General features: G+C 46.3%; 1 protein-coding gene across 1 annotated transcript in view; it reads left to right on the forward strand.

Annotated features, from left to right (window-relative positions):
- Positions 1-16313, forward strand: part of wfdc2 (WAP four-disulfide core domain 2) — a 130353-nt gene that overhangs the window by 96853 nt on the left and 17187 nt on the right. The window contains exons 8-9 of the mRNA XM_078236050.1: positions 4598-4735; positions 7111-7248. Coding sequence (XP_078092176.1) covers positions 4598-4735; positions 7111-7248 — 276 coding nt within the window. The remainder of the gene's footprint in view (positions 1-4597; positions 4736-7110; positions 7249-16313) is intronic.

The raw sequence follows: 16313 nt of genomic DNA on the forward strand, positions 1-16313 counted from the left end.
CTACGTTAGTTCTACCAAAATGCATCACTTCGCATTTATCTGGATTGAACTCCTCCAGGAGTACTCATCCAGGAGTCTTTTAAAAGACCCTATTGAGTTTGCCTCCACCACCACTGACGGCAGCCGATTCCACTCGCCCACCACCCTCTGTGTGAAAAACCTTCCCCTAACATCTCCCCTGTACCTACCCCCCAGCACCTTAAACCTGTGTCCTCTCGTAGCAGCCATTTCCACCCTGGGAAAAAGACTCTGAGAGTCCACCCGATCTATGCCTCTTATATACCTCTATTAGATCTCCTCTCATCCTACGTCTCTCCAAGGAGAAAAGACCGAGCTCCCTCAGCCTATCCTCATAAGGCATGCCAACCAATCCAGGCAACATCCTTGTAAATCTCCTCTGCACCCTTTCAATCTTTTCCACATCCTTCCTGTAATGAGGCGACCAGAACTGAGCACAGTACTCCAAGTGGGGTCTGACGAGGGTCTTATATAGCTGCATCACTATCCCCAGACTCCTAAACTCAATCCCTCAAGTGATAAAGGCCAGCACACCATACGCCTTCTTGACCACCTCCTCCACCTGCGGGGCCGATTTTAGAGTCCTATGGACCCGGACCCCAAGGTCCTTCTGATCCTCTACAGTACTAAGAGTCTTTCCCTTTATATTGTACTCCTTCATCCCATTTGACCTACCAAAATGGAGCACTACGCATTTATCTGGTTTGAAGTCCATCTGCCACTTCTCCGCCCAGTCTTGCATCCTATCAATGTCCACTCCTGACTTACACTCCTGACTTGTGCCTTGTAGATGGTGGATAGGCTTTAGGGAGTCAGGAGGTAAGTTACTCACTGCAGAACTCCCAACTTCTGACCTGCTCTTGTAGCCACAGTGTTTGTATGGCTGGTCCGGTTAGATTCCTATTAAGTTCTTATCCTCTCCAATATATTCCCCATTCTGGAGAGTTTTATTCTGCTGATAACTAGCTCAGTTGAATACAACAACGTCCAAATTCTTTCCAATCATAGATTCAGCTGTAATAGATTTCATACGCGTGGCAGCATCCTTCCCAAAGGTGAAAGCGAAACAACAAAGTCATGAATCTGGGCAGTCTAATTCCATAGCAGTGAGAAAATACCCAGCTCAAGCACAACTCCCCTGTTCATGGTCTCGATTTCATAATTCCCTTGAGTGAGATTGTGCGTCTGTGACTTAATCGTTAATGATTATTTCTCACTTTGGCATCAAGTCAACTGAGGCCTAAATGTGGGAATGTTCAGACTCAGCACAAACTGCCTTTTCACTGGGATTATGGGCCATGGTTCTTAGAGAGACTATTCCTCACTGTACAAGGAACACGGGAAATGGCTGCAATTAGAGAACCACAAGACCTCTCCAGAAAGTAGAGAAAGGGCTCATTCAGGCAGTAAAGTGAGCACCTCTCAGCTGATCATGTGCAATTTACCTTGGAGCTTTGGTAGTGATGTCAAGTTCACCATGATGTTCCCTCATTTTCCCAATGATTATCTGTGGTATTTGACTGTGTGTATGAGTCAGTGATAATAACAGCTACTGGTGTTGATGTAATGCTTGTCATGTAGCAAATTCCACAAGATGTTCAGCAGAATTGTACAGACAGTGAGTCTCACAATGGGCAGAATTGTGGACTGCAAGTAGTCTAGAATGAGACAAAGTGCTTTCTCTTTTGGCTCAGCAACTGCTTGAAGCCCACATTCCTCCCAATCTCCTCACTCTCTCCTGCCCAGCTGCAGTTGGTGTTGAATGCCTACCTGCTGGATAGCACACCACCCTCTCAATCCAGTTAGCATGTTCTGGAAGTGAAGTTAAACACTGGATATCGGGTTCTGCTGATAAATGAAGAAGGACCTGAAGGAAGCCTGCTTCCCTGGGTTTCCAACTGCAAACCTGCAGCCACATGGCATGGTGGCACAGTGGTTAGCATTGCTGCCTCATAGTGCCAGGGACCCGGGTTTGATTTCCGGCTCGGGTCACTGTCTGTGCGGAGTTTGCACGTTCTCCCTGTGTCTGCGAGGGTTTCCTCCGGGTGCTCCGGTTTCCTCCCACAGTCCAAAAGACGTGCTGATTAGGTGCACTGGCCATGCTAAATTCTCCCTCAGTGTACCTGAACAGGCGCCGGAGTGTGGCAACTAGGCGATTTTCACAGTAACTTCATTGCAGTGTTAATATAAGCCTACTTGTGATACTGATAAATAAACTTTAAAACACCGCCTCTCCAGAAATACCTGGGCCCAGGTGTATGGTCACAAGTTTGTGGATTCAAGCCCCACTTCAGAGGCTTGGGCAGGTAATTCAGGTTGATGCCCAAGGTGAGACTGAGGGAATGCTGCATTCCTAGCAGTGTTATTTTTCAGATGAGATGTTAAACTGAAGTGCGTGCGACCAGGTGGTTGGTGAAGATCACCTAACACTATTTTTAAAAGTGCAGGAGAATTCCCTTTGGTGTTATGTTGTTACCTCTGCTGGTAGACCATCACACGACATGTAGGGACAAGCAGAGGGGTTTGCAGGCTTTTGGAGCATTTCCAGCTTGGACTTTGGACAAGCAACTAAACAAACATGCATTGTGTTTGACTTTAACCCATCTGTGTGGCACCTCATTACTTTTCTTTTGTTCAAATTCCTGGTCATCATTTAACAGAGAGAAAACTGGCAATAAGGATGTGATGCGACTGAGTGTGATGCCTTCAGCTCTTCACTTAGTCATTTAGGGATTTCCGATGCCCCCCTTCTGGGGTCTTTCATTGCCTTTCATTGGGGTTCTTTTGTTGCCCTCCTTTTGCGATCTTTCATTGCCCTCATTGGTCAGTGCATCAGTAACTTTGTCTCAAGTACAGAGACACACAAGAAATGACCCAATGATGGGGAAAGTTATGGAAATGGTTCTAAAATGAATGATGACAGAAGAGCGTCATAAAAATCCAGAATTCAAGCTCAACATCACAAGAAAACTCGAGTTGACATTCCAGAGTGGAGTTTTATTATGGGAAATCTGAGTGAATATCCCTTTGTGCCTGTGTGGAAGAATCCTTGAACATGAAGGACATCCAGGTGTGGTGAGAATGAAGGAACTGGCACATAGATATTTTTGGTGGCGAGGTTTAGATGCCTAAATCGAAAGGAAGTGGGACACTACACCACTACAACCCTTAGATCTGTAGGAATGGCCACATCAGCCATGGCAACAAATACACATAGATTACACTGGTCCAATGGAGGGACACATCTTTCCAGTAATTGTTGATGCCAGAAGTAGTGATCATGAAATTAATGACAAATAAACAGGATGATGTCAAGCTTCTAGAGTGTTGGAGCTGCATTCATCCAGACAAGTGGAGAGTATTCCATCAAATATGCCTTGTAGATGGTGGACAGGCTTTGGGGAGTCAGGAAGTTAGTTGCTCACCACAGGATTCCCAGCCTCTGAACAGTTTTTGTAGCCACAGTATTTATGTGGCTAGTCCAGTTCAGTTTCTGGTCAATGGTAACCACCAAGATGCTGATAATGGGTGATAATAGCAGTGACGGTAATGCTATTGATTATCCTCAACGCCGGTGCCTCACAAGGCTGTGTCCACAGCCCCTCACTATATTCATTATACACCTGTGACTGTGTGTCCAAATTCCGCTCCAATTCCATTTTCAAGTTTGCTGATGACACCACCATAGTTGGTTGGATCTCAAACAATGATGAGATGAAGTACAGGAAAGAGATAGAGAATCTGGTGAATTGGTGCAATGACAATAATCTCTCCCTCAATGTCTGTAAAATGAAGGAGATTGCCATCGACTTCAGGAAACATAGTGGAGGACATGCCCCTGTCTACATCAACAGGGAATGAAGTGGAAATGGTGGAGAGTTTCATGTTTCTAGTTGGCAAGATCACCACTAACCTGTCTCTCCACGCTAATACTATAGTTAAGGAAGCCCACCAATGCCTCTACTTTCTCAGGAGGCTAAGGAAATTTGACATGTCTGCTACAAGTCTCACCAATTTTTATAGATGCAGCATCCTTTCCGGTTGTATGACAGCTTGGTATGGCTCCTGCTCCGACCAAGAGCATAAGAAACTACAAAGGGTTGTGAACATAGCCCAATCCATCACACAAACCAGCCTCCCACCCATTGACTCCGTCTACACTTCCTGCTGCCTCGGAAAAGCAGCCAGATTAATCAAGGACCCCACGCACAATACTGTCATCGCACCATTTCACCAGATTCTCTATCTCTTTCCTGTACTTCGTCTCATCATTGTTTGAGACCCAGACATATTCTATTCTATTTTCTTCTGTTGACCTCTCTTGACCTCCAATCACCACATCCACCTTCCTTTGTGTTGGGTATGAATAGAAATGCAAATCTGTCTATAATTCTTGCTCTTACAGCACACTGTTCAAGCAGTAACATTTTACAAACCTTCCTCAAATGTTGTCTGTGTTCTGATGAATGCTGTTTAATTACAGTCACTGCTCTCATCAAACCTTCTTCGAATACTTTCTTATATTCTGTGATTCTTTGTGATTGCAGAAAATTATGTGGTGAATCTTTATGTTTTGCAGTGATTAAATTTGGAAAGTGTCCCCGGAGGCTGGTGGTTGCCGTGACGAAGCGGGGATGCACATGTGATGAGGACTGTCCTGGTCCTGACAAGTGCTGTGTGTTTGATTGTGGGGCTGTGTGTGTACCCCCAGCATTCAGTAAGTATCATTCACTCTCATCCCTTATTGCTTGTCCTGGTTACTGACAAAATCTGGAACCACCTGAGAAATTAACCTGGGAGCAGCTCTGAATTTACCTGCAGATCAGATTACACAACAGACTTGGGGACAAGAGCAACATAGGAATAGGAAGCAGCCTTTTTTTATACCACCAATCAATTAGATCATGGGTGATCTACCATCTATCTCCATATACCCTCCTTAGCTCCACATCCCTAATTTCTTTGGCTAACAAAGATCTATCAATCAAAATGATCAACATTGATCAGATTGCCTCTTTACTTTTTAAATCCTAGGGAACACAAGAACAGAAAGAACATGTTTGCACATAATGCCTGTTTCAGTGGAACAAAATAAGTGATAGCCTTTCACTGGTTCGTTCCTCAGGGCAATGCCTTGACCAATTGGAGTCAAGCTGGTTGCTTTAAAATTTAAAACAATGCTTGCCAGTTAACTGTAATTCACCACAAACTGGTGCTTTTCCCATGGTAATGCCTCTGCCAATCAGAACCCACTTGCCAACCAACCAGCATTCTCTATAAAGTTTTTGTTTGCCCTGTCATGGTATTCTTGTGTGAGAATGGATTTTTTACATATTTTTTGGAGGGCAATATTGTGTTATTTTGTAAAGAAGGCTGTGTGTGTGTAAATGATTTAATGAAGCTATGGAAAGGTTAATCGAGAGAATTTATCTGCAAGAGTTGAGGGAAAAGAGGTGCCAAATGCATGCATACGTATTGAAGCTAAGTCAAGAAGTTTGATAAGTCAATAAGTAAAATTTAGGAATTTGCACTAGAGGATAGATAGGACCAGAATCTTTCAGCTGTTACATTTCAAAGAAGAGTAAAAGACTATTACAGGTTGCAAATCTTTCAGAAGTAAATGAGGGAAGATTATTAAATTTCATTTGACCCCAGAAGTGGGGGAAATAGGGAAAACAGGATGTTAAAATAGTATTTTGGAAAAGGTGAGTTAGGAAGTGCTGAGAACAATGGACTGAAATTTATGGTCAGTGAATGACCAATTACTGAGTTTGGAAGCATCAAGGGTGACAGCCTGTGGGCTGGTACAGGCAGTGCGGACTCTAGTACAAGCGGGAGGGCTCTGGTACAGGCAGTGCGGGCTCTCCTACAGGCAGTGCGGGCTCTGGTACAGGCAGTGCGGGCTCTGGTACAGGCAGGGAGGGCTTCGGTACAGGCAGGGAGGGCTCTGATACACGCAGTGCGGGCTCTGGTACAGGCAGAGAGGGCTCCGGTACAGACAGTGCGGGCTCTGGTACAGGCAGGGAGGGCTCTGATACAGGCAGTGCGGGCTCTGGTACAGGCAGGGAGGGCTCTGATACAGGCAATGCGGGCTCTGGTACAGGCAGGGAGGGCTCCAGTACAGGCAGGGAGGGCTCTGATACAGGCAGTGCGGGCTCTGGTACAGGCAGAGAGGGCTCCGGTACAGACAGTGCGGGCTCTGGTACAGGCAGGGAGGGCTCCGGTACAGGCAGGGAGGGCTCTGATACAGGCAGTGCGGGCTCTGGTACAGGCAGAGAGGGCTCCGGTACAGGCAGTGCGGGCTCTGGTACAGGCAGAGAGGGCTCCGGTACAGACAGTGCGGGCTCTGGTACAGGCAGGGAGGGCTCCGGTACAGGCAGGGAGGGCTCTGATACAGGCAGTGCGGGCTCTGGTACAGGCAGAGAGGGCTCCGGTACAGGCAGTGTGGACTCTGGCACAAGCAGGGAGGACTCTGGTACACCTGTACAGGCATTGTGGGCTCTGGTACAGGCAGGGAGGGCTCTGGCACAGGCAGTGCAGGCTCTGGTACAGGCAGTGAGGGCTCCAGTACAGGCAGGGAGGGCTCTGGTACAAGCAGGGAGGACTCTGGTACAGGCAGTGCAGGCTCTGGTACAGGCAGTGCAGGCTCTGGTACAGGCAATGTGGGCTCTGGTCTAGCCAGGGAGGTCTCTGGTCCAGGAAGGGAGAGCTCTCGCACAGGCAGTGGAAAAAAGAACAGGCCTAAATTCAATTGAATCCGATACAAGAAGAAAGCCTGAATTCAGAGCCAGGCCAGTCAACAAAATAATTAGAAAATACTTCATCACATACAGGAGGGGAGGAGTGTGGAATGCTCTCCCACAATAAGTCAATGTTACTTCAAATTGATAAATTTACATCAGACAACAATTTGGAGCTGTGGATGGAATAAGGACAGCAAACAGCCATTTTCAAACTCAATGACTAAAATAATTTGAGAGGCTCCATACTGGTCCAAACAGCTGGGAACGAGGCACACATTGGGAATGGGAAAGGAAATTTTACATTTAATAATATGATCCAGCCTTACAGTGATATGTTTGTGTTTCACAGGAAAACCTGGGGTCTGTCCTCAGAGACATGGTGGAGTTGGGGTGTGTGCAGAATATTGTACAGATGACAGTGACTGCCCAGATGATGAGAAATGCTGCAGTAATGGGTGTGGCCATTCATGTGTCTCTGCCCACAAAGGTACACATCCAGACACAACCAAGCTGAGACCTCAGTAAACACACAACTGCTGCAGGATTGGACACACAGATAAATAACATAGTTTAATAACACAGATTAATAACACACAGATTAATAACAGATTAATAACACAGACTAACACTCAGATTAATAACACAGTTTAATAACAGAGATTAATAACACACAGATTAACACAGATAAAAAACACGCAAATTAGATAAATAACACGCAAATTAATAACACGCAAATCCGGTTTCCTCCCACAGACCAAAGATGTGCGGGTTAGGTTGATTGGCCATGCTAAATTGCCTCTTAGTGTCCTGAGATGTGTAGGTTTTAGGGATTAGCGGGTAAATGTATAGGATATGGGGGTAGGGCCTGGGTGGATTGTGATCGGTGCAGACTCGATGGGCCGAATGGCCTGTTTCTGCACTGTAGGGTTTCTATAAATTAATAACACAGGTTAATAACATCTTAGGTTCAAGATACACTCTCACACCTCAGACAGGTACAAATGCAGTCTCACACCACAGATATGTCCAAGATACACTCTCACACCACAGACAGGTACAAGATACACTCTCACACCACAGACAGGTACAAGATATACTCTCACACCACAGACAGGTACTAGATACACTCTCACACCACAGATATGTCCAAGATACACTCTCACACCACAGACAGGTACTAGATACACTCTCACACCTCAGACAGGTACTAGATACACTCTCACACCACAGACAGGTACTAGATACACTCTCACACCACAGATATGTCCAAGATACACTCTCACACCACAGACAGGTACGAAATACACTCTCACACCACAGACAGGTACTAGATACACTCTCACACCACAGACAGGTACTAGATACACTCTCACACCACAGACAGGTACTAGATACACTCTCACACCACAGACAGGTACTAGATACACTCTCACACCTCAGACAGGTACGAGATACACTCTCACACCACAGACAGGTACTAGATACACTCTCACACCACAGACAGGTACTAGATACACTCTCACACCACAGACATGTACAAGATACACTCTCACACCTCAGACAGGTACTAGATACACTCTCACACCTCAGACAGGTACTAGATACACTCTCACACCTCAGACAGGTACTAGATACACTCTCACACCTCAGACAGGTACAAGATACACTCTCACACCACAGACAGGTACTAGATACACTCTCACACCTCAGACAGGTACAAGATACACTCTCACACCACAGACAGGTACTAGATACACTCTCACACCACAGACAGGTACTAGATACACTCTCACACCACAGACAGGTACTAGATACACACTCACACCACAGACATGTACAAGATACACACTCACACCACAGACAGGTACTAGATACACTCTCACACCACAGACAGGTACTAGATACACTCTCACACCACAGACATGTACAAGATACACTCTCACACCACAGACAGGTACTAGATACACTCTCACACCACAGACAGGTACAAGATACACTCTCACACCACAGACAGGTACAAGATACACTCTCACACCACAGACAGGTACAAGATACACTCTCACACCACAGACAGGTACTAGATATACTCTCACACCACAGACAGGTACTAGATACACTCTCACACCACAGACATGTACTAGATACACTCTCACACCACAGACAGGTACTAGATACACTCTCACACCACAGACAGGTACTAGATACACTCTCACACCACAGACATGTACAAGATACACTCTCACACCACAGACAGGTACAAGATACACTCTCACACCACAGACAGGTACAAGATACACTCTCACACCACAAACAGGTACAAGATACACTCTCACGCCACAGACAGGTACTAGATACACTCTCACACCACAGACATGTACTAGATACACTCTCACACCACAGACAGGTACTAGATACACTCTCACACCACAGACAGGTACAAGATACACTCTCACACCACAGACAGGTACTAGATACACTCTCACACCACAGACATGTACTAGATACACTCTCACACCACAGACAGGTACTAGATACACTCTCACACCACAGACAGGTACTAGATACACTCTCACACCACAGACAGGTACAAGATACACTCTCACACCACAGACAGGTACTAGATACACTCTCACACCACAGACATGTACTAGATACACTCTCACACCACAGACAGGTACTAGATACACTCTCACACCACAGACGGGTACTAGATACACTCTCACACCACAGACAGGTACAAGATACACTCTCACACCACAGACAGGTACTAGATACACTCTCACACCACAGACAGGTACTAGATACACTCTCACACCACAGACAGGTACAAGATACACTCTCACACCACAGACAGGTACAAGATACACTCTCACACCACAGACAGGTACTAGATACACTCTCACACCAGAGACAGGTACTAGATACACTCTCACACCACAGACAGGTACTAGATACACTCTCACACCACAGACAGGTACTAGATACACTCTCACACCACAGACAGGTACAAGATACACTCTCACACCACAGACAGGTACTAGATACACTCTCACACCACAGACAGGTAATGGATACACTCTCACACCACAGACAGGTACATGATACACTCTCACACCACGGACAGGTACTAGATACACTCTCACACCACAGACAGGTACAAGATACACTCTCACACCACAGACAGGTACTAGATACACTCTCACACCACAGACAGGTACTAGATACACTCTCACACCACAGACAGGTACTAGATACACTCTCACACCACAGACAGGTACTAGATACACTCTCACACCACAGACAGGTACTAGATACACTCTCACACCACAGACAGGTACAAGATACACTCTCACACCACAGACAGGTACTAGATACACTCTCACACCACAGACAGGTACAAGATACACTCTCACACCACAGACAGGTACTAGATACACTCTCACACCACAGACAGGTACTAGATACACTCTCACACCACAGACAGGTACAAGATACACTCTCACACCACAGACAGGTACTAGATACACTCTCACACCACAGACAGGTACAAGATACACTCCCACACCACAGACAGGTACTAGATACACTCTCACACCACAGACAGGTACTAGATACACTCTCACACCACAGACAGGTACAAGATACACTCTCACACCACAGACAGGTACAAGATACACTCTCACACCACAGACAGGTACTCGATACACTCTCACACCACAGACAGGTACAAGATACACTCTCACACCACAGACAGGTACAAGATACACTCTCACACAACAGACAGGTACTAGATACACTCTCACACCACAGACAGGTACAAGATACACTCTCACACCTCAGACAGGTACTAGATACACTCTCACACCACAGACAGGTACAAGATACACTCTCACACCACAGACAGGTACTAGATACACTCTCACACCACAGACAGGTACAAGATACACTCTCACACCACAGACAGGTACTAGATACACTCTCACACCACAGACAGGTACTAGATACACTCTCACACCACAGACAGGTACAAGATACACTCTCACACCACAGACAGGTACTAGATACACTCTCACACCACAGACAGGTACTAGATACACTCTCACACCACAGACAGGTACTAGATACACTCTCACACCACAGACAGGTACTAGATACACTCTCACACCACAGACAGGTACTAGATACACTCTCACACCACAGACAGGTACTAGATACACTCTCACACCACAGACAGGTACAAGATACACTCTCACACCACAGACAGGTACTAGATACACTCTCACACCACAGACAGGTACTAGATACACTCTCACACCACAGACAGGTACAAGATACACTCTCACACCACAGACAGGTACTAGATACACTCTCACACCACAGACAGGTACTAGATACACTCTCACACCACAGACAGGTACAAGATACACTCTCACACCACAGACAGGTACTAGATACACTCTCACACCACAGACAGGTACAAGATACACTCTCACACCACAGACAGGTACTAGATACACTCTCACACCTCAGACAGGTACTAGATACACTCTCACACCACAGACAGGTACTAGATACACTCTCACACCACAGACAGGTACTAGATACACTCTCACACCACAGACAGGTACTAGATACACTCTCACACCACAGACAGGTACTAGATACACTCTCACACCACAGACAGGTACAAGATACACTCTCACACCACAGACAGGTACTAGATACACTCTCACACCACAGACAGGTACTAGATACACTCTCACACCACAGACAGGTACTAGATACACTCTCACACCACAGACAGGTACAAGATACACTCTCACACCACAGACAGGTACTAGATACACTCTCACACCACAGACAGGTACAAGATACACTCTCACACCACAGACAGGTACTAGATACACTCTCACACTACAGACAGGTACTAGATACACTCTCACACCACAGACAGGTACAGGATACACTCTCACACCACAGACAGGTACTAGATACACTCTCACACCACAGACAGGTACTAGATACACTCTCACACCTCAGACAGGTACTAGATACACTCTCACACCACAGACAGGTACAAGATACACTCTCACACCACAGACAGGTACTAGATACACTCTCACACCACAGACAGGTACTAGATACACTCTCACACCACAGACAGGTACTAGATACACTCTCACACCACAGACAGGTACTAGATACACTCCCACACCACAGACAGGTACTAGATACACTCTCACACCACAGACAGGTACTAGATACACTCTCACACCACAGACAGGTACAAGATACACTCTCACACCACAGACAGGTACTAGATACACTCTCACACCACCGACAGGTACAAGATACACTCGCACACCACAGACAGGTACCAGATACACTCTCACACCACAGACAGGTACTAGATACACTCTCACACCACAGACAGGTACTAGATACACTCTCACACCACAGACAGGTACAAGATACACTCTCACACCACAGACAGGTACTAGATACACTCTCACACCACAGACAGGTACAAGATACACTCTCACACCACAGACAGGTACTAGATACACTCTCACACCACAGACAGGTACTAGATACACTCTCACACCACAGACAGGTACTAGATACACTCTCACACCACAGACAGGTACTAGATACGCTCTCACACCACAGACAGGTACAAGATACACTCTCACACCACAGACAGGTACAAGATACACTCTCACACCACAGACAGGTACTAGATACACTCTCACACCACAGACAGGTACAAGATACACTCTCACACCACAGACAGGTACAAGATACACTCTCACACCACAGACAGGTACTAGATACACTCTCACACCACAGACAGGTACTAGATACACTCTCACACCACAGACAGGTACTAGATACATTCTCACATCTCAGACAGGTACTAGATACACTCTCACACCACAGACAGGTACTAGATACACTCTCACACCACAGACAGGTACTAGATACACTCTCACACCTCAGACAGGTACTAGATACACTCTCACACCACAGACAGGTACTAGATACACTCTCACACCACAGACAGGTACTAGATACACTCTCACACCACAGACAGGTACTAGATACACTCTCACACCTCAGACAGGTACTAGATACACTCTCACACAACAGACAGGTACTAGATACACTCTCACACCACAGACAGGTACTAGATACACTCTCACACCACAGACAGGTACTAGATACACTCTCACACCACAGACAGGTACTAGATACACTCTCACACCACAGACAGGTACAAGATACACTCTCACACCACAGACAGGTACTAGATACACTCTCACACCACAGACAGGTACTAGATACACTCTCACACCACAGACAGGTACTAGATACACTCTCACACCACAGACAGGTACAAGATACACTCTCACACCACAGACAGGTACAAGATACACTCTCACACCACAGAGAGGTACTAGATACACTCCCACACCACAGACAGGTACTAGATACACTCTCACACCACAGACAGGTACTAGATACACTCTCACACCTCAGACAGGTACTAGATACACTCTCACACCACAGACAGGTACAAGATACACTCTCACACCACAGACAGGTACTAGATACACTCTCACACCACAGACAGGTACTAGATACACTCTCACACCTCAGACAGGTACTAGATACACTCTCACACCACAGACAGGTACAAGATACACTCTCACACCACAGACAGGTACTAGATACACTCTCACACCACAGACATGTACTAGATACACTCTCACACCACAGACAGGTACTAGATACACTCTCACACCACAGACGGGTACTAGATACACTCTCACACCACAGACAGGTACAAGATACACTCTCACACCACAGACAGGTACTAGATACACTCTCACACCACAGACAGGTACTAGATACACTCTCACACCACAGACAGGTACAAGATACACTCTCACACCACAGACAGGTACAAGATACACTCTCACACCACAGACAGGTACTAGATACACTCTCACACCAGAGACAGGTACTAGATACACTCTCACACCACAGACAGGTACTAGATACACTCTCACACCACAGACAGGTACTAGATACACTCTCACACCACAGACAGGTACAAGATACACTCTCACACCACAGACAGGTACTAGATACACTCTCACACCACAGACAGGTAATGGATACACTCTCACACCACAGACAGGTACATGATACACTCTCACACCACAGACAGGTACTAGATACACTCTCACACCACAGACAGGTACAAGATACACTCTCACACCACAGACAGGTACTAGATACACTCTCACACCACAGACAGGTACTAGATACACTCCCACACCACAGACAGGTACTAGATACACTCTCACACCACAGACAGGTACTAGATACACTCTCACACCACAGACAGGTACTAGATACACTCTCACACCACAGACAGGTACAAGATACACTCTCACACCACAGACAGGTACTAGATACACTCTCACACCACAGACAGGTACAAGATACACTCTCACACCACAGACAGGTACTAGATACACTCTCACACCACAGACAGGTACTAGATACACTCTCACACCACAGACAGGTACAAGATACACTCTCACACCACAGACAGGTACTAGATACACTCTCACACCACAGACAGGTACAAGATACACTCTCACACCACAGACAGGTACTAGATACACTCTCACACCACAGACAGGTACTAGATACACTCTCACACCACAGACAGGTACAAGATACACTCTCACACCACAGACAGGTACAAGATACACTCTCACACCACAGACAGGTACTAGATACACTCTCACACCACAGACAGGTACAAGATACACTCTCACACCACAGACAGGTACAAGATACACTCTCACACAACAGACAGGTACTAGATACACTCTCACACCACAGACAGGTACAAGATACACTCTCACACAACAGACAGGTACTAGATACACTCTCACACCACAGACAGGTACAAGATACACTCTCACACCACAGACAGGTACTAGATACACTCTCACACCACAGACAGGTACAAGATACACTCTCACACCACAGACAGGTACTAGATACACTCTCACACCACAGACAGGTACTAGATACACTCTCACACCACAGACAGGTACAAGATACACTCCCACACCACAGACAGGTACTAGATACACTCTCACACCACAGACAGGTACTAGATACACTCTCACACCACAGACAGGTACTAGATACACTCTCACACCACAGACAGGTACTAGATACACTCTCACACCACAGACAGGTACTAGATACACTCTCACACCACAGACAGGTACTAGATACACTCTCACACCACAGACAGGTACAAGATACACTCTCACACCACAGACAGGTACTAGATACACTCTCACACCACAGACAGGTACTAGATACACTCTCACACCACAGACAGGTACAAGATACACTCTCACACCACAGACAGGTACTAGATACACTCTCACACCACAGACAGGTACTAGATACACTCTCACACCACAGACAGGTACAAGATACACTCTCACACCACAGACAGGTACTAGATACACTCTCACACCACAGACAGGTACAAGATACACTCTCACACCACAGACAGGTACTAGATACACTCTCACACCACAGACAGGTACTAGATACACTCTCACACCACAGACAGGTACTAGATACACTCTCACACCACAGACAGGTACTAGATACACTCTCACACCACAGACAGGTACTAGATACACTCTCACACCACAGACAGGTACTAGATACACTCTCACACCACAGACAGGTACAAGATACACTCTCACACCACAGACAGGTACTAGATACACTCTCACACCACAGACAGGTACTAGATACACTCTCACACCACAGACAGGTACTAGATACACTCTCACACCACAGACAGGTACAAGATACACTCTCACACCACAGACAGGTACTAGATACACTCTCACACCACAGACAGGTACTAGATACACTCTCACACCACAGACAGGTACTAGATACACTCTCACACCACAGACAGGTACTAGATACACTCTCACACCACAGACAGGTACTAGATACACTCTCACACCACAGACAGGTACTAGATACACTCTCACACCACAGACAGGTACTAGATACACTCTCACACCACAGACAGGTACTAGATACACTCTCACACCACAGACAGGTACAAGATACACTCTCACACCACAGACAGGTACTAGATACACTCTCACACCACAGACAGGTACTAGATACACTCTCACACCACAGACAGGTACTAGATACACTCTCACACCACAGACAGGTACTAGATACACTCTCACACCACAGACAGGTACTAGATACACTCTCACACCACAGACAGGTACTAGATACACTCTCACACCACAGACAGGTACAAGATACACTCTCACACCACAGACAGGTACTAGATACACTCTCACACCACAGACAGGTACAAGATACACTCTCACACCACAGACAGGTACCAGATACACTCTCACACCACAGACAGGCTACTAGATACACTCTCACACCACAGACAGGTACTAG

The sequence above is a fragment of the Mustelus asterias genome, chromosome 20 (assembly GCF_964213995.1).
Source record: "Mustelus asterias chromosome 20, sMusAst1.hap1.1, whole genome shotgun sequence".
Lineage (NCBI taxonomy): Eukaryota > Metazoa > Chordata > Chondrichthyes > Carcharhiniformes > Triakidae > Mustelus > Mustelus asterias.